The 18,092-nt window shown below is 45.0% G+C and overlaps 1 protein-coding gene across 3 annotated transcripts in view; it reads left to right on the forward strand.

Moving 5' to 3' along the window:
* The window catches only part of LOC112074693 (cell adhesion molecule 4), a 55,245-nt gene extending 37,159 nt beyond the window's left edge, over positions 1 to 18,086 (forward strand). For 2 of the 3 annotated variants that reach the window (XM_024141811.2, XM_070440630.1), the window contains 4 exons: positions 13,050 to 13,129; positions 13,232 to 13,579; positions 13,746 to 14,012; positions 17,194 to 18,086. In XM_024141811.2, the coding sequence (XP_023997579.2) occupies positions 13,050 to 13,129; positions 13,232 to 13,579; positions 13,746 to 14,012; positions 17,194 to 17,318 (820 nt within the window). In that variant the 3' untranslated portion in view covers positions 17,319 to 18,086. The remainder of the gene's footprint in view (positions 1 to 13,049; positions 13,130 to 13,231; positions 13,580 to 13,745; positions 14,013 to 17,193) is intronic. The other variant, XM_024141813.2, reaches the window with a different exon arrangement.
* Positions 18,087 to 18,092: the final 6 nt, after the last annotated feature.

The raw sequence follows: 18,092 nt of genomic DNA on the forward strand, positions 1-18,092 counted from the left end.
GTCTCTCTTTCTCTCTCCTTCCCCTCTCAACTCTTCTCTCTCTATCTTCTCACTCTCATTCCCTCTCCCCCCCCCCCCCTCTCTAGGACAAGCCTCGATCACTATGAGTCCTGGTTTCTCCATGACGATCACAGAGGGGACACCCTATCACTACATGTAGTGCAAATGGTAACCCTGCCCTCGTACGATTGTTGCTCCCCAAGCGCCCCCGCCCCCAACAACACGGAAGAAGAGATCGTAGTGACCATCACCAACATGGCAAGTCTCACTCTGAGAATACACCTGCAACGCCATAACCCCTGGGACACAGCACTGGACTGTTAACGTGGAGGTCACAGGTGAGAGAGGATGGTTGATGGTTGATGGATGATTGTTGGGATTGGTTGATTGTGGTTGATGATTATTGTTGGATGTTGTGGTGATAGATTCGTCGTCGGGGTCGTTCAGGGTAGTTACGGGTCATTCTGGGCGGAATATTATTATTTTTTAATTCAACAATAGAATTCAATTCGTATAAATGAAACATCTTCCCCTGTGTTGACTGTGCTCTCCTCGATAATGGAAAAACCGCTGCCCCTGGTGACGTGCTCGCCTCGTCATGAAAACTCTCCCCTGTGTGCCCTGTGCTCTCCTCGCCATCAAAACCTCTCCTCCTGTGTGACGCGGCTCTCCTCGTTCATGAAAACCTCTTCCCTGTGTGAACGTGCTCTCCTCGCTCATGAAAACTCTCCTCTGTGCTGACTTGCTCTCGCTCTTTATAATGAAAACCTCTCCCCTGTGTGACTTGCTCTCTCCCATGTAAAACCTCTCCCCTGTGTGACCTACTCTCCTCTCATGAAAACCTCCTCCCCTGTTGACCGTGCTCTCCTCGTCATGAAACCCTCCCCCCTGTGACCGTTTGCTGGTCCTCGTCATGAAAACCTCTTCCCGTGTGGACCCTGCTCTCCTGTATAATTGAAAAACCTCTTCCCTGTTGACTGTGCTCTCCGTGTCATGAAACATCTGTCCCTGTGTGCACTGTGCTCTCCTCGTATAATGAAACCCTCTTCCTGGTGACCGGCTTCTCCTCGTCATGACAAAGCTCTCCTCTGTGTGACTGTGCTCTCCTCGTACTAATGAAACCTCTTCCCTGGGTGACTTGTGCTCTCGCTCGTATAATGAAACCTCTTCCCTTGTGTGACCGTGCTCTCCGCGTCAAAATAAAAGCTTCCTCTGTGTGACTGTGCTACTCCTCGTATAATGAAAACCTCTTCCCTGTGTGACCGTGTCTCCTCTCATGAAAACCTCTCCCCTGTTGTGGGACCGTGCTCTCCTCGTCATGAAACCTCTCCCCGTGTTGACCGTGCACTCCCTCGTTCATGAAAACCTCTCCCCTGTGTACCTTCTTCCTCGTCATGACAACCTCTCCCCTGTGGACTGTGCTCTCCTAGTCATGAAAGCCTCTCCCCTGAGACCGTCTCTCATCTCAGGGGGAAAACCTCTCCCCTGATGTTGACTTGCTCTCCTCGTATAATGAAAACGCTCCCCTGTTGACTGGGCTTCTCCTCGTCATGAAAACCTCTCCCCTGTGTTGGACCGTGCTCTCCCTCGTCATGAAAAACCTCGCCCTGTGGATGTGCTCTCCTCGTATAAGGAAAACCTCTCCCTGGTGACTGTGCTCTCCTCGTCATGAATAACGCTCTCCCCTGTTGACTGCTCTCCTTGAATCATGAAAACCTCTCCCCTGTGTGACCATGCTCTCCTCGCCATTGAAAAGCCTTCCCCGTGTGAACATATTCTCCTCGTATAATAAAAACCTCTCCCCTGTGTTGCCGTGCTTCTCCTCGTCATGAAAACCTCTCCCTGGTGTGACTGTGCTCTCCTCGTCATGAAAAACCTCTCCTCTGTGTGACTGTGCTCTCCTCGTATATGAAACCTCTCCCCTGTGTGACTTGCTCTCCTCGTCATGAAAACCTCTCCCCGTGTGACCGTGCTCTCCTCGTCATGAAAAACCTCTCCCCCTTGTGTACCGTGCTCTCCTTCGTCATGAAAAAATCTCTCCCTGTGTGACGCGTTCTCCTCATCATGAAAACGCTCATCTCTGGAATTGAAGAGGAGCATCCCAACATGGAAAACTAACTCAGAATAAAACCCCAGTAGCTCCAATGGGAATTGACCTTTCACATAATCATTGGATTACTCAATACAAGATTGTGATTTTGACAATTCCAGGTGTGTTTTATGCTTATTTGAAACCCGGACACAGCTCATTACTATACGACTTGTTTATTCTATAGTCTGAATTTGATAATTGTCCCCCCCCCACACATTACTGCTAACATAGAGCAGGGCTCTTGCAACCCTGTTCCGGGAGAGATACCCTCCGTAGGTTTAACTCCAACCCTGTTCCATGAGAGATAACCATCCTGTAGGTTTATAATCCAACCCTGTTCCTGGCAGAGTCTACCATCCTGTAGGTTTTTACTCCAACCCTGTCTCCTGGAGAGCTTCCCTCCTGTAGGTTTAACTCCAGCACAAGTTAGTAACTAACCTGATTCATCTTAATCAACCAGCTAATTAACTAGAATCAGGTCGCTAGATTATTGGAGGTGAAAACCTACAGGACAGTAGCTCTAGAGGGCGAAAAAAGAGAAGTCCTGTGTAACCTGGAGTTCTGTTCATAGCCATGAAACAGAAGGACACAAAATTGATGTAGTCTCTGATAGTGCCGCATCTAACATTCTGAATGAGTCTCTTAGAATAGAAAGAGCAAAGCAAAAACATAATCTAAATACATAGCCAATGTACCCGTCCTCTGTCACTTAAGTAGTGCTGGCGCTATCCATGACGACTTCACCCCCCCCCCGCATCCCTGTCTTGTTTGCTTCCTTTGGTTATGCTATTCGTCTATAGCGAATTCTCCTCAGAGCATCAAGTTAGCCGTTTTGGGAATGCGGCGCGGCTATCGAGAAAGGAGCTAGGGCTGTCGGGGGATGTTGCTGAGGTCTTAAGAGAACGCGACGTCACGCCTACTCAGATTCTGCCCCTCATATAGCCCGTCTCATTGTATGCCTCAGCTCCCCTGCTTTACTAATCACACTGAGTATGGTAGCTCTTGTACTAGGGATCTCTTTTAGTTGTTTATTTATTTGTACGCGTTCTTCTTCAACACCTGATTGTTCAGCTCAGTACCTAATGCTTATATGGCCACGCGGATGGAGATATACATGTATTGTAGGTCTCTTGAGGCCTATCGTATTTCACTGATTTACTTTTTTATTGCATCTTTAATCTTATATTCGTGTTATGTATCCTCTTGACCTTTGTTTCTAGATCGCTTCTTCAGATGATTACCTTTACTTTCTTGGGGATCGGAGTGGGTAATGGCTAGGCCCTTGTAGGTTTCCTCGACACTGAACCGCCTGCAAGGGTGCTAGCGAGCTGGTGTTAGAGGTAGCTGTTGCGCATGCATCAATCATCTGGATGTAGATCTCTCAGAAGTGAGAGGGGGAGCACCAGGGTGGCGACTGGGGGAGACAGGCTGGACATGTACGCCCCGATTGCAATTCTAGAAGGCAAGCACTACCTCAGATGGTGGTGTTCCTGCTGAGAAAAACGGACAGCAAAAATGACAAACATCTAAGATTTTGTCTACTGCTCTAGCCTAGTCCAGAACACATCACAATAACAACCTCATGTAGTCTCTGTAGAGCTTAGGGCGCCCATAACACTAAGTACCAGAATGATAGCGTACTCATGATCTCCCAATATTGTACTGCAGCTACTGAGATCATCAGAGTCGCCGCTGATGTCCTTCTCTATATCAGGTGAGCCACTTTACGAACAACTCGAACTTTGGTATTATGTGTCTCGTCTCCTATAGTTCCATGGACTTATTAACCACTCGATTGTTAGTCTTCTTGATTATATCTCTGTTAATGAGCTTGCCCGCGGCTATCAGAGACTTTAATACAATCGCAGTGTGATTTGTAGTGTCTCTCCTGATCCTAGAGTGCCAAGGCACGTAAACCACTGAACAGCTCGATAGTCTGGATCTCAGATAGTTGCTGCCCTATCATAGACTACCCCCCCCCCCTCCACTCGCTTCCTATGGCATCCATCCTTTATTGCCTCTTTATTTCAATAACACTATCCCCCGAGTCTCCAGTGCTGTCTTCGCTACGCTATGCGCCGCCCCTGCCCCCCAGCACCTCCCACGACCGCGCGCATTACCACACTACCGATCTCACGTCTCCCTCGCACCTTTTAGTAGTGCTCCCTAGCTCCGCTTGGCTTAGCACTATCATCCCCCCTCCGACCCCCCCGTTATGCCTAGTTCTTGTAGTCCTGGCTAGACAGGCTTAAACCCTGAGTGAGTGAAGTGTTCGAAGCTACTATGTCAGCTAGTTATACAGGCTCTGACTGTCCAGCCTCACTACTCCAAGCAGCGGCAGACACTATCAACCTTCGACTGTTCATCAGTGGGGTGTGAAGTGGTCGCCTAGTTACGCCGGCCAGCATCTAATAAAACCTGACCTCTGACAACATTTGATGAGATCTCTGAGATTGCTGCAGCTTGCATCAGAGCATCCTAATGCACACTGAATGCTCATCTATGATAGTTTAGGCAGCCTTAGTTCTAACACTGAGAGCCTCTGATAGTCTTAGTAGGAGATAGGCCCGCACTAAATCCAGCCTCTTGATTAGGCCAGACAATCTGAACCTAGGCCACATACTAAGATGCTCTCTTAGAACAAAATATCAAAATTCCCATCGCCCTACTGAGTCCCACTTAACGCGCTGAGCCACTATGCCACCTCTGCACAGAGGAATGCGTCTAGCTTTCTGACAGTTCTTTAGTATTAGTTGTCTCCCCCCTGCTCTATTTGTTTTTCCTACTAGAGACGCCACACTTTACGATGCACTGCCAAGTGAGTGATGGTGATGTCACAACACTCTGACTAGTAAGTCTCTGGGAGGTAGGCGTACGAGTCGGAGTGGTTGGATGGGGGCTGGCGGGCCGGTGGGGAGCGAGAGAGACGGGACGTCCGACGCCCCCGCCCCCTCGATCTTATGCTCCACTGTCCATATCAAGGCTGTAATAGTACACTCCTAGTAGCCTACAGTTTTTTTTGACGTGCTTTTCCCCCGAGGCCCTACTCCATATCACAACCTAAGTATTCGTCAGAGTCTCTGATCAGTTTGTTTTATTTAAGTATTTTCTTGTGGTTGCTTTTCCTATTCATCTACACGTGGGTGGTTTTCAGTTTTGTGTTTGTAAAATTAGTGGAAATAAAGACAAAGAGCACCTGCACCCCTTAAACCTCATGTATAGCTCTCCTTGAGATCCTTAATGTTATTAGAGTGCCTTCCCTATCATCGCCCACCCCCCCCCCCCCCCCAATTCAGTCTGATTCAGATGTGACAGCCTGAACCTATTAGTTGCATTAGAGGACTCATCTCCTGATTCTAAAGGTTATTCTGGCCATCACCTCTTCTACAGAAATGCAACCGAACTCACGTCCGTCCTATATGATGTTTCCTCCTATACCAGGCTCCTATAGCGGCTGCAGTGTGAGCGCCTGCCCAGCCTAATCCCTTTATGAGAGTATCTTTAATCATTTTTTCCTAGACTTTGATATTTATTGTTTATTATGCGTCTTCCTGTTAGTACTCTTCTGGAAACTAATATTCTTTATGTTGTGGTCCTCCGCCTATTTTCGAGTGCTCATTCGCGACTGCCTTGTATTGGTAGCCATGATTAGCGCAAGCTAACCACAACATACTTCATATTGTAGTTTCTTATGTCTAGCGCAGCCCAATTAGATCATGACTGATGTAACGATCTCTCCCTCAGTGTTATTATGTCCGTTGCCTTCCGTTCATCACTGATATTCAATACTTATCTCTCAGGGATTTGTTAGCGTTCATGGTTTTTTCCTCGACGCTATCTGTTGCATTGTCGTACAGTCTCCTTTATGGTCCGCGAGGGGGGGTGCACCCGAGCAGCCGTCACGGATGAGTGTGAAAGTAGTTCACATTATATTATCATATGCTGAAATGTACGTCTACAAAAACGCCGTATATGACCCATGCATAACATACGCCCCCCCCCCCCTTCTCGGGGGCCCCCCTTTCCTTTTTTTTCTCTAGCCATTTTATTATCTCCGTGGGACTGTGATTGTCTTTCTTTTTGTAGAGTGTTTTTTATTTGTTTTTGCTAGCCATTAAAAAGTCACTGAATTGTTAGTTTTCCCCTCGTATTATTTCTAGCTTATGACACTTTATTATGTTCTCTCTTTTGATGTAGTTTGTTGTCTATCTTTACTAACACTGATGTAGTCTCTAATAGGGGCAGCCACTAAACATCTGTTATGTAGTTTCTGTATTCAGCGGGGTCTGCATTAAATGTTTGTCTCTGATTGGCAGCATATCTAAAATATCATCTGTATGTCGTCTCTGGAAAGAAATGTGGGCAGCTATTGAACATGATGTAGTCTCTGATAGGGCAGGTGCACTAAACACTGATGTAGCCTTGATAGAAAAAAGCAAACACTAAAAACACTGATGTAGTTGCTAGACTCAGCATTTAACATCTTATGTAGTTCTCTTGATTAGGCAGCGACTATCGACTTCTAGTAGTCTCTGGATAGTGGCATGCATCGTAAAACACTATTGTAGTCTCTGATATGTGCAGCATGTACATTGATGTGTCTCTCCGACCCAACTAGTTTGCAGCCCACCTCTTCAATCATTTGCTGTTACCCTGCCTTAGGGTGGGCTCTGAGGTGGGGCGGAGCGCAGGCTAGACGACTGATGTAGCCTGGCGTAGGTGAGGGGGCAGGCGCCCCCCCACTAACACTCGATGTCAGCCCCATAGCCCCGGCCCCAGCACCTACACCACACCACTATTCACGTTCTCCCTGACCCTACGCCCTTTTTTGGCTTTGTTTAGCTTTCATTAACCACTGCACTCGCTAGTCTCTTGATTTTGATGGCCCCCCCGGAGGCGACTGAACACTAGTGGGGCCTCTGATAGCAGCCACTAAACACGTGAGTGTGTAGTTTTCTGATTATGTTCTGCTAGTCTTATGTAACTCATCTTGATGTTATGTTCTCTGATTTTATGTGCTTTAGCTTCTTTATCTTTATTCACCTCTGATTTGGTAGGTGCTGCTGGAGTAGTTGCGCACTAATCACTGATGCTCCGTCTCTGGAGGGGTAGGGGGTCGTAGCGATTAACACTGGATGTAGTCTCTGAGAGTGGCTTAGCTCTAATTTACATATTAGTCTCTTTGATAGTTCGCAGCACTAACACTTGATTACCTTCGATTTAGTTTGTTAGCTACTAATCACTGATTAGTCTCTATAGGCTTATGCACTTAACACTGAGTTTGTTGCTGGATAGGGGACGCATTTAAAACACTTCATGTAGTCTACTAAATAGAAGCCAGCACTACCCACCTGTGCTAGCTCTCCCTACTCTCAGGCAAGCACTAAAACAACTGGTTTAGTCTCTGAGGGAGCAGCATTAACACATATAGTAGTCTCTGACCCCCCCCTAGCCCCTTTTTGCTTTTTTGTTTTACTTAATCACTGATGTTTATCTTCTTGATTTTTTAGTGGCAGCACTATATCTATCTGATATTTTGTATCTCTTTCTGATAGTTTTGGGTCTAGTCTATTTTCACACCCTGATGTTATTCGTCTGTAGGGGGCCCGACGTAGACAGCGGCACGCTCCCACCGCTCTCACCCCACGCGCCCCACTAAAACACTGATTAGCTTTTTGATTGCAGCTTATTCATTTGTTTAGTGCCTTGATATGCTATTTACTATTTCTACTGATTAGTCTTCTTTGTATTTTTTTTGTCTCTCTCACCTTTCTATAAACCACGGATTTTTATAGTCTCTGATATTGTGTGTTCTTCACACTCACTGTATGTTAGTCTTTCCTGATCCTGTTGGGTAGGGGCTGCTTCCTTGCGGTGTGAAACACTGAGGTGAGTGTTGATGGTTGGCCAGCATTAACCACTGATTAGTCTGTGAGGGGGTAGAGTCGCAGCTACTTATCGTATATTTTTTATGTCTCTTATGTCTTTGTAGGCACATCTTAAAATCGACGGTGGGAATGTTTAGTCTTGTTATGAAGTAAGAAGCCACCCAGCCATTCAACCACGCTCATATTGTCTTATAGCCCCCCCTTTGCGCCCACCATAATACTCCCCTGCGGGGTGGAGGCTGGGCTGAGGTGAGGGGCGAGCCCACTAAAAGGCTGGATGGTGAGGTCTCCGGCTCCCCGGCCCGCCCACCACACACTCGACCGTCAGCTCTATAGCCCCGCCCATGCTATTTAATCATTTCTGATGTATTGTTTTTCTTGATTATTTATTTGCTCTGTTTTTTTAGCATTTTACATCACTGTATTTTTAGTTTTTTTCCCTGTTCTGTATTTTTTTGCCCCCCGTTGTTCAGCATTAACAACTGATTTGTAGTCTTCTTGATTAGTGTTTTTGGTCTAGTTTACTTTATTTCTATGATTTATTCTTCTATTTTTTATGTTTTTTTTTTTTTGCCTATGCACTAATAACACTGATTGTTTATGTCTGTCTTGATAGTTTGTGGCACATCGAACACTATGTAGTCTTTCTTGATAGTTTGGCAGCACTATAACACTTAGTAGTTCTTGGATTTTTTAGTTTGGCAGCTTATTAATCCTGATTTGATAGTCTCTTAGTGTATGTTTTTTGTGTCTTTGGTGTTAGGCATTCTTTTCCCAGCGTGATGGTGAGCCTTCTGGAGGTGAGGGTGCGTAGATCTAACACTTGATGTTAGTTTTCTGATTTTTTGTTTAGTAGGTCTACAGTTAACAGCGGAGGGGTAGGAAATAGCTCTCTTATGTGCTAGTCACTAACACTGATTGTTCTCTGAAATAAGAAAGAGCAAAACCACCTAAACCACCTCGTCAGTCTCTAGATAATTGCTTCCCCCCTGCTTTATTAACTATCTTGATGTTTTTTCTTTCCCCAGGCGCAGCCGGTCTCCCAGCACCTAACACCCCTGACCTCCCAAGTCCTCTGACCCCCCCTCCCAGCCGCCTGTACTTATACTAAACACTGATTTTGTGCTCACTCTTCTTGATAGTTTGGCAGCTTTTTTATTATATCATCTTGATTGTAGTCTCTTGTATTTAGTTTTGTCTATGCTTTATTAATTTCATTGATTGTATCTTTCTTATTATGTCGGCCACCACTAAACACCACTGACTGCACGTTTCTACTTAGCGACAAGCACTAACACTGATGTAAGTCTCTGGATAGGCAGCATAAACATGAGAATAGTCTCTGATAGGGCAGGCATAAACACTATGTAGTCTCTAGCAGGCTATACATATGTCTGAGAGGGCACATTAACACTGATGTAGTCTCTGATAGGCAGCACTAACATGATGTAGTCCTCTGATAGGGCAGCAACTAGAACACTGATGTAGTTCTGTAGAGGCAGCTTAAACACTGATGTAGTTCTTAGGAGATAATGATGTATCTCCTGAAAGGCACATCTACACTGATGTAGTCTCTGATAGGCAGCACTAAACACTGATTGCCATGAGCGCACTTAAACACTATGTATCTTCTGATAGGGCAGCATTAACACTGATGTATCTCTGATAGGCAGCACTAACACTGATGTAGTCTCTGATAAGGGCAGCACTAAACACGATGTAGTCTCTGATAGGGCAGCATTAAACACTGATGTAGTCTCTATTAGGGCAGCACTAAAACACTGATGTAGTCTCTGATAGGGCAGCACTAACACTGATGTAGTCTCTGAATAGGCGCATTACACTGATGTATCTCTGATAGGGCAGCACTATAACACTGATGTAGTCGTCCTGGATAGGGCAGCACTAAACACTGATGTAGTCTCTGATAGGGCAGCATAAACACTGATGAGTTTGATAGGGCGCATTAACACTGATTAGTCTCGATAGGGCAGCACTACACTGATGTAGCCTCTGATAGGGCAGCAACTAACACTGATGTAGTCTCTTGATAGGGCAGCACTAAACACTGATGATTAGTCTAGTCTCTGATAGGGCAAGCACTAACACTGATGTAGTCTCCTGATAGGGCAGCACTAAACACATGATGTAGTCTCTGATAGGGCAGCATTAACACTGATGTAGTCTCTGATAGGGCAGATAACACTGAGTAGTCTCTGATAGGGCAGCACTAACACTGATGTAGTTTCTGATAGGGCAGCTTAACACTGATGTAGTCTCTGATAGGGCAGACTATCACTGATGTAGTCTCTGATAGGGCAGCACTAAACACTGATGTAGTCTCTTAGATAGAGGCCAGCATAACACTGTATGTATTCTCGTGGCAGCACTAACCACTGATGTAGTCCTCTGATCGTAGGGCAGCACTAAACACTGATTATTGCCTCTGATAGGGCAGCATTAAACACTGATGTAGTCTCTGATAGGCAGCACATAACACTGATGTAGTCTCTGATAGGCAGCACTAACACTGATGTAGTCTCTGATAGGGCAGCATTAACACTGATGTAGTTCTCTGATGAACCAGGCCGGGGAGCAGGTGGAGTGGTAGACACTGAGGTGGTAGGTCGTGGGGGAGGTGGGGGGGATAGGGGGGGGGCGAGCGGGATAACCACTATTGAGGTCTGCTGAGCCTAGTTTTTTGCAGCTTACTTATACCTGTGATGTAAGCCTCTTTTATTGTTGCTAGCACTATCACTGTATTGTATGTCTTTCTGTTATTTATGCCCGCAAACTCACTAACGCTGATGTAGCTGTTCTGATAGGGCGGAAGCATAAACATACTGATGTAGTCTCTGATAGGAGCAAGCACTAACACTGAGTGTAAGTCTTAGATAGGGCTAGCAACCAAAACCACTGATGTAGTTTCTAGAAATAGAGGCAGCATAACACTTGAAATGTAGTCTCATGAAGATAGGGGCGCACTACACGTGAGGGTTGAGTACTGCTGCATGGGCAGCACTAAACACTGTGGTGGTCTGCTGAGGTAGGGGGGGCAGCAAAAAATTAAAACAAACTGAAAAATGTAAAATATACTGAAAGAAGAGAAAACAGCAAAAAAAAAAAAAAATTAAAAACAAGCTACATCGTAGTCTCTAGGGGGCGGGGTTAGGTGCTGGGGGGGGGGGCGGAGGGCCGATCGTGAGAGCCACTCATTGTAGCCTCTGGGAGGGGTAGGGGGGCGGGGCCCCAGCCACTCAACACCTGACCTGCTAGCGTCTCCTCGACGACGGGGTCTTAAAGCAACTAACAACTAGATAGATAGTTTCTGATAGAAGGCAGACAAATTTTAACACTGGTATGTTTGGGATGTCTCTGATTTAGTTTTTTGGGCAGGCTTACTAAACTACTTATGTAGTCTCCCTGCACCCTACGCGCCCCCAGCACACTTCACATTTCTTCTGACCTAGTCAAAAAAGGGGCAGGGCCCTTACCACCACTCGGATATGTATTCTGCTGATAGGTGCAGCACTAACATGCTGTAGTCTGCTATAGGCAGACTAACCAACTAAATACCCACGTCTCTTCTATTATGGCAGCATTTACATACTGATGTATTTCTTCTTTTGTATTTATTAGTTTTTTTGAGGGGGCGGGGAGCGAGCTAGTGAGCAACGTGATGTACGCTCTTTCTATTCGGGCCCCCTATAGAGCAGACACTAACAATGATGATAGATATTGCTGATAGGAGGCATTACAACACGTGTAGTCTTCTGATAGGGCAGCGACTATCACTGATGTAGTCTCTGATAGGCAGCACTAAACACTGATGTAGTCTCTGATAGGGCGAGCATGTAACACTGGATGTATCTCTATAGGCAGCATTAACACTATGTAGTCTTGATAGTGGGCAGCACTAAACACTGAGTGTAGCCTCTGATAGGGCGCACTAACACTGATTAGTCTCTGATGGGCAAGCACTACCACTATGTAGTTTCTGGACGGTAGGGCAGCATTTAACACTGGGATGTAATAGTCTTGATAGGGAGGCAGCACTAACACTGATGTAGTCTTGATAGGGCGAGCACTAACACTGATGTGTCTCTGGATAGAGCAGCATTAACACTGAGTAGTCTCTTATAGGGCAGGCGATTAACACTTGATGTATTCTCTGATAGGCACCATTAACACTGATTTAGTCTCTGAATAGGGCAGCGCTAACACTGATTGTCAGTCTCTGATAGGACTCATGCTAAACACTGATGTAGTTCTCTGACGTAGGGCAGCTTAACACTATGTTCTCTGGATAGCCTTGGCGGAGCGACTAAGCATGGATGTGAGTCTCTGAAATAAGACCCGGCCCCGCACCTAACACCTGATGCTAGTTCTCTGATAGGGCAGCAATTAACACTGATGTAGTCTTGATAGGGCAGCACTCCACTGATGCCTAGCCTCTGAATAAGGGCTCACTGACACTTGGGAGTGTGAGGTTCTGGATGAGAGGCAGCAGTTAACACGTAGTATTTTGGAGTCTCTGTAGGCGGAGGCATACTATCTCTGATGAGCTTCTTTGTTATTGTACAAGACAACTATATATACACTATGTAGTCTCTGAGATTAGCGCCTTCTTGGCTTAGTCTTATTTTAAACACTTGATTTAGTCCTCTCCTTAGTTCGTTGTCTTATTTATATCAATTTCTTCTCTCTTAAAATGTAAACTTGGCTTGACTTTCATGTTATTTACCTTCAATGGCCTTTAATGAATGGTGTTACTGTTTATTACCTTCAATGGCCTTTAATGGATGGTTTTACTGTTTATTACCTTCAATGGTCTTTAATGGATGGTTTTACTGTTTATTACCTTCAATGGTCTTTAATGGATGGTTTTACTGTTTATTACCTTCAATGGCCTTTAATGGATGGTGTTACTGTGTATTACCTTCAATGGCCTTTAATGGATGGTGTTACTGTTATTTTAGACATTTATTCATCTCTTGTATTGCCTTCAGTTTTTTTATTTTCATTGATTTATCTTAAATGCACTTTAAATATTTCATTTGATTTGACAGTGTGACTGACTGGACTAACAACCCTAAGTGCTACACAGACGGAGGCCTGTGTCAGGAACAGCTGAACATCACAGTTTATAGTGAGTGACCTCTCTCTCTCTCTTATCTTCTCTGGTGTTTCTGAATGTATTCTTAGTAAGGCTCTGCACTAAATCACTGTGTGTGTTTCCATTCCTTCACAGAGCTTCCAGACCGTGTCTCCTTCAGCTATAGGAAGTCCCCTGATCCGATGGTTGAGGGGGATCAGTACCTGCTACAGTGTCTTGTCCAGAACATCGCTCCTATTGGGAGTCTCAGGGTGACCTTCTACAAAGTCAATACCACTGGTGAACAGACAGAATTAGACACACAACAGAAACCCAAGGACAACATCAAGACACCAGGGAATGGGAACTATACCCTGGACTTCACCCCTAGTAGAGATGATGACGGGGCCCAGTTGTGGTGTTCAGCCATGTTGGATCTGGGACCAGAGGGACCCCAACCTCCTCCTGTAATGGAATCAGAACGCCTCAACATCAACGTGCACTGTGAGTCCATCTGGTTCTCTGTCTCCACACATTTAGTACAACCGTTAGTTAGAAACCAGACGAGTCATGACGTTGACTGATGTTGTTTTCACTTCATATTCTCTCATTAATCAACTTGTTTCTCTCTCTTTCGCTGTCTCTCTCTCTCACTCACTGTCCCCCCCAGACAAGCCTCAGATCACTATGAGTCCTGGATATTTCTCCATGAGCATCACAGAGGGTGACACCCTATCACTTAACTGTAGTGCAAATGGTAACCCTGCCCCCTCGTACGATTGGTTGCTCCCCCAAGCCGCCCCCGCCCCCAACACCACGGAAGAGAGATCCGTAGTGACCATCACCAACATGGCCAAGTCTCACTCTGGAAATTACACCTGCATCGCCAGTAACCCCCTGGGACACAGTACCTGGACTGTTAACGTGGAGGTCACAGGTGAGACGGATGGTTGGATGATTGTTTGGTTGGCAGGTAGGTTGATAGATTCGTCCGTCGGGGTCGTTCAGGGTAGTTCGGGGTCATTTGGGCGAGAATATTATTATTTTTTAATTCAACAATAGAATTCACATCTCGTATAATGAAAACCTCTCCCCTGTGTGACTGTGCTCTCCTCGTCATGAAAACCGCTCCCCTGTGTGACTGTGCTCTCCTCGTCATGAAAACCTCTCCCCTGTGTGACTGTGCTCTCCTCGTCATGATAACCTCTCCCCTGTGTGACCGTGCTCTCCTCGTCATGAAAACCTCTCCCCTGTGTGACCGTGCTCTCCTCGTCATGAAAATCTCTCCCCTGTGTGACCGCGTTCTCCTCATCATGAAAAGCTCATCTCTGGAATTGAAGAGGAGCATCCCAACATGGAAACTAACTCAGAATAAAAGCCCCATAGCTCCAATGGGATATGACCTTTCACATAATCATTGGTATTACTCAATACAAGCATTGTGATTTTGACATTCCAGGTGTGTTTATGTTATTTGAAACCCGACACAGCTCATTACTATACGATGTGTTTATTCTATAGTTGAATTGTGAATAATTGTCCCCCCCCCCACACATACTGCTAACATAGAGCAGGGCTCTGCAACCCTGTTCCGAGAGAATACCCTCCTGTAGGTTTTAACTCCAGCCCTGTTCCAGGAGAGATACCATCCTGTAGGTTTTAACTCCAACCCTGTTCCTGGAGAGTTACCATCCTGTAGGTTTATACTCCAACCCTGTTCCTGGAGAGCTATCCTCCTGTAGGTTTTATCTCCAACCCTGTTCCTGGAGAGATACCTTCCTGTAGGTTTTAACTCCAACCATGTTCCTGGAGAGATACCCTCCTGTAGGTTTATACTCCAACCCTGTTCCTGGAGAGCTACCATCTGTAGGTTTATACTCCAACCCTGTTCCTGGAGAGCTACCCTCCTGTAGGTTTTAACTCCAACCCTGTTCCTGGAGAGCTACCCTCCTGTAGGTTTTAACTCCAGCACAGTTGTAACTAACCTGATTCATCTTATCAACCAGCTAATTACTAGAATCAGGTGCGCTGATTAGGTTTGGAGTGAAAACCAGGTGCGCAGATTAGGTTTGGAGTGAAAACCTACAGGACAGTAGCTCTAGAGGGAAAATAGAGAAGATCCTGTTAACCTGGAGTTCTGTTCAGTAGCCATGAAACAGAAAAAAAAATGATGTAGTCTCTGATAGGGCAGCACTAACACTGATGTAGTCTCTGATAGGGCAGCATTAACACTGATGTAGTCTCTGATAGGGCAGCACTAACACTGATGTAGCCTCTGATAGGGCAGCACTAAACACTGATGTAGTTTCTGATAGGGCAGCATTAACACTGATGTAGTCTGATAGGGCAGCACTAACACTGATGTAGTCTCTGATAGGGCAGCACTAAACACTGATGTAGTCTCTGATAGGGCAGCACTAAACACTGATGTAGCCTCTGATAGGGCAGCACTAAACACTGAGTAGTCTCTGATAGGGCAGCATTAACACTGATGTAGTCTCTGATAGGGCAGCACTAACACTGATGTAGCCTGTGATAGGGCAGCACTAAACACTGATGTAGTTTCTGATAGGGCAGCATTAACACTGATGTAGTCTCTGATAGGGCAGCACTAAACACTGATGTAGTCTCTGATAGGGCAGCATTAACACTGATGTAGTCCTCTGATAGGGCAGCACTAACACTGATGTAGCCTCTGATAGGGCAGCACTAAACACTGATGTAGTTTCTGATAGGGCAGCATTAACACTGATGTAGTCTCTGATAGGGCAGCACTAACACTGATGTAGTCTCTGATAGGGCAGCACTAACACTGATGTAGCCTCTGATAGGGCAGCACTAAACACTGATGTAGTCTCTGATAGGGCAGCATTAACACTGATGTAGTCTCTGATAGGGCAGCACTAACACTGATGTAGCCTCTGATAGGGCAGCACTAAACACTGATGTAGTTTCTGATAGGGCAGCATTAACACTGATGTAGTCTCTGATAGGGCAGCACTATCACTGATGTAGTCTCTGATAGGGCAGCACTAACACTGATGTAGTCTCTGATAGGGCAGCATTACACTGATGTAGTCTCTGATAGGGCAGCATTAACACTGATGTAGTCTCTGATAGGGCAGCATTAACCACTGATGTAGTCTCTGATAGGGCAGCACTAAACACTGATGTAGTCTCTGATAGGGCAGCACTAACACTGATGTAGTCTTGATAGGGCAGCACTAACACTGATGTAGCCTCTGATAGGGCAGCACTAAACACTGATGTAGCTCTTGATAGGGCAGCACTAACACTGATGTAGTCTCTGATAGGGCAGCACTAACACTGATGTAGTCTCTGATAGGGCAGCACTAACACTGATGTAGTCTCTGATAGGGCAGCATTAACACTGATGTAGTCTCTGATAGGGCAGATAAACACTGATGTAGTCTCTGATAGGGCAGCACTAACACTGATGTAGTCTCTGATAGGGCACTAACACTGATGTAGTCTCTGATAGGGCAGCATTAACACTGATGTAGTCTCTGATAGGGCAGCATTAACACTGATGTAGTCTCTGATAGGGCAGCATTTAACACTGATGTAGCCTCTGATAGGGCAGCACTAAACACTGATTTAGCCTCTGATAGGGCAGCATTAAACACTGATGTAGTCTCTGATAGGCAGAACTAAACACTGATGTAGTCTCTGATAGGGCAGCACTAAACACTGATGTAGTCTCTGATAGGGCAGCATTAACACTGATGTAGTCTCTGATAGGGCGCACTAACACTGATGTATCTCTGATAGGGGCAATGCTCATTTCCTCTCTCTGTTCCTTTAAACTTTGGGGTGGTTGTCTTGGTAACGGTAGGTCATGTGCAAAAACACTTCAGTGTAAAACAAATCTAATCTGAGCATCCTTGTTTATGGAGGATGGGAATGGTATCATTACTGAGATCCACATATGAATGTGGTACAAATCAAAACTCAAAAGGTAGGACTCGTGTAGGACTCATGTCGTTTTTTTGCATGTTTACACATTGGGGAAAATATCAGACATGCCAAATTATTGGCAGAAGATCAGAATTGTGTTGCCTGTGTAAACGCAGCCTAAAGTCTGTTTCCCTCCTCAGGAGCTTCCTGTCAGGCTGCTGGGAGTGCCATGGTGGCTGTGCTGCCTCCAGCTCATTCATTGGCTGTAAGACCACTTCCTGAACACACTGATTGGCTGAACATGTGCTTTTTTTTACAACTGTGAGTGGGGTCTGTCTGTCCACTTTCTGCTAACTATTGATGAATTATTTTATTGATTTATTGATTGATAACCATGCCTACAATACTTTGATAATATTACCTTGTAACTTTATGATTTTGTCTTATATACAGTACCAGTCAAAGTTTTGGACCCACCGACACATTCAATGGTTTTTCTTTATTTGTACTATTTTCTACATTGTAGATTGTGTGCACAGCTGTCATCAAGGCAAAGGGTGGCTACTTTGAAGAATCTAAAATATATTTTGATTTGTTTAACACTTTTTTGGTTACATGATTCCAAATGTGTTATTTCATAGTTTTGATGTCTTCACTATTAATCTTCAATGTAGAAAAATAGTACAAATAAGAAAACCCTGGAATGGGTAGGTGTCCAAACTTTTGACTGGTACTGTGTGTGTGTGTGTGTGTATATATATATATATATATATATATATATATATATATGGATATGGATTTCATTAATTTTACAATGTTAATGCTTGCATTTGATTTCACTATCTCTTAGTCAGCTATAACACATCATACTTAATTTCACATTTCCTTATTAAGTTTGGTGTCAGATAAAATACAATGAACGAGACTTTGTTAATATACAACTGGTTATAGGTCCAGGTAGGGATTTTTTCTGCACTAGTGTGTCAATAGCAGGACATCTTTGACTCTAGTTCACACTACTAAACCTACTTTACATTGTGAGATCAGACATGACATCACTCTGATCCGAGTGTTCATTTTAGGCAGTTGCTTTCATTTC

Source organism: Salvelinus sp. IW2-2015, unplaced genomic scaffold, assembly GCF_002910315.2.
Source record: "Salvelinus sp. IW2-2015 unplaced genomic scaffold, ASM291031v2 Un_scaffold2763, whole genome shotgun sequence".
Classification (NCBI taxonomy): domain Eukaryota; kingdom Metazoa; phylum Chordata; class Actinopteri; order Salmoniformes; family Salmonidae; genus Salvelinus; species Salvelinus sp. IW2-2015.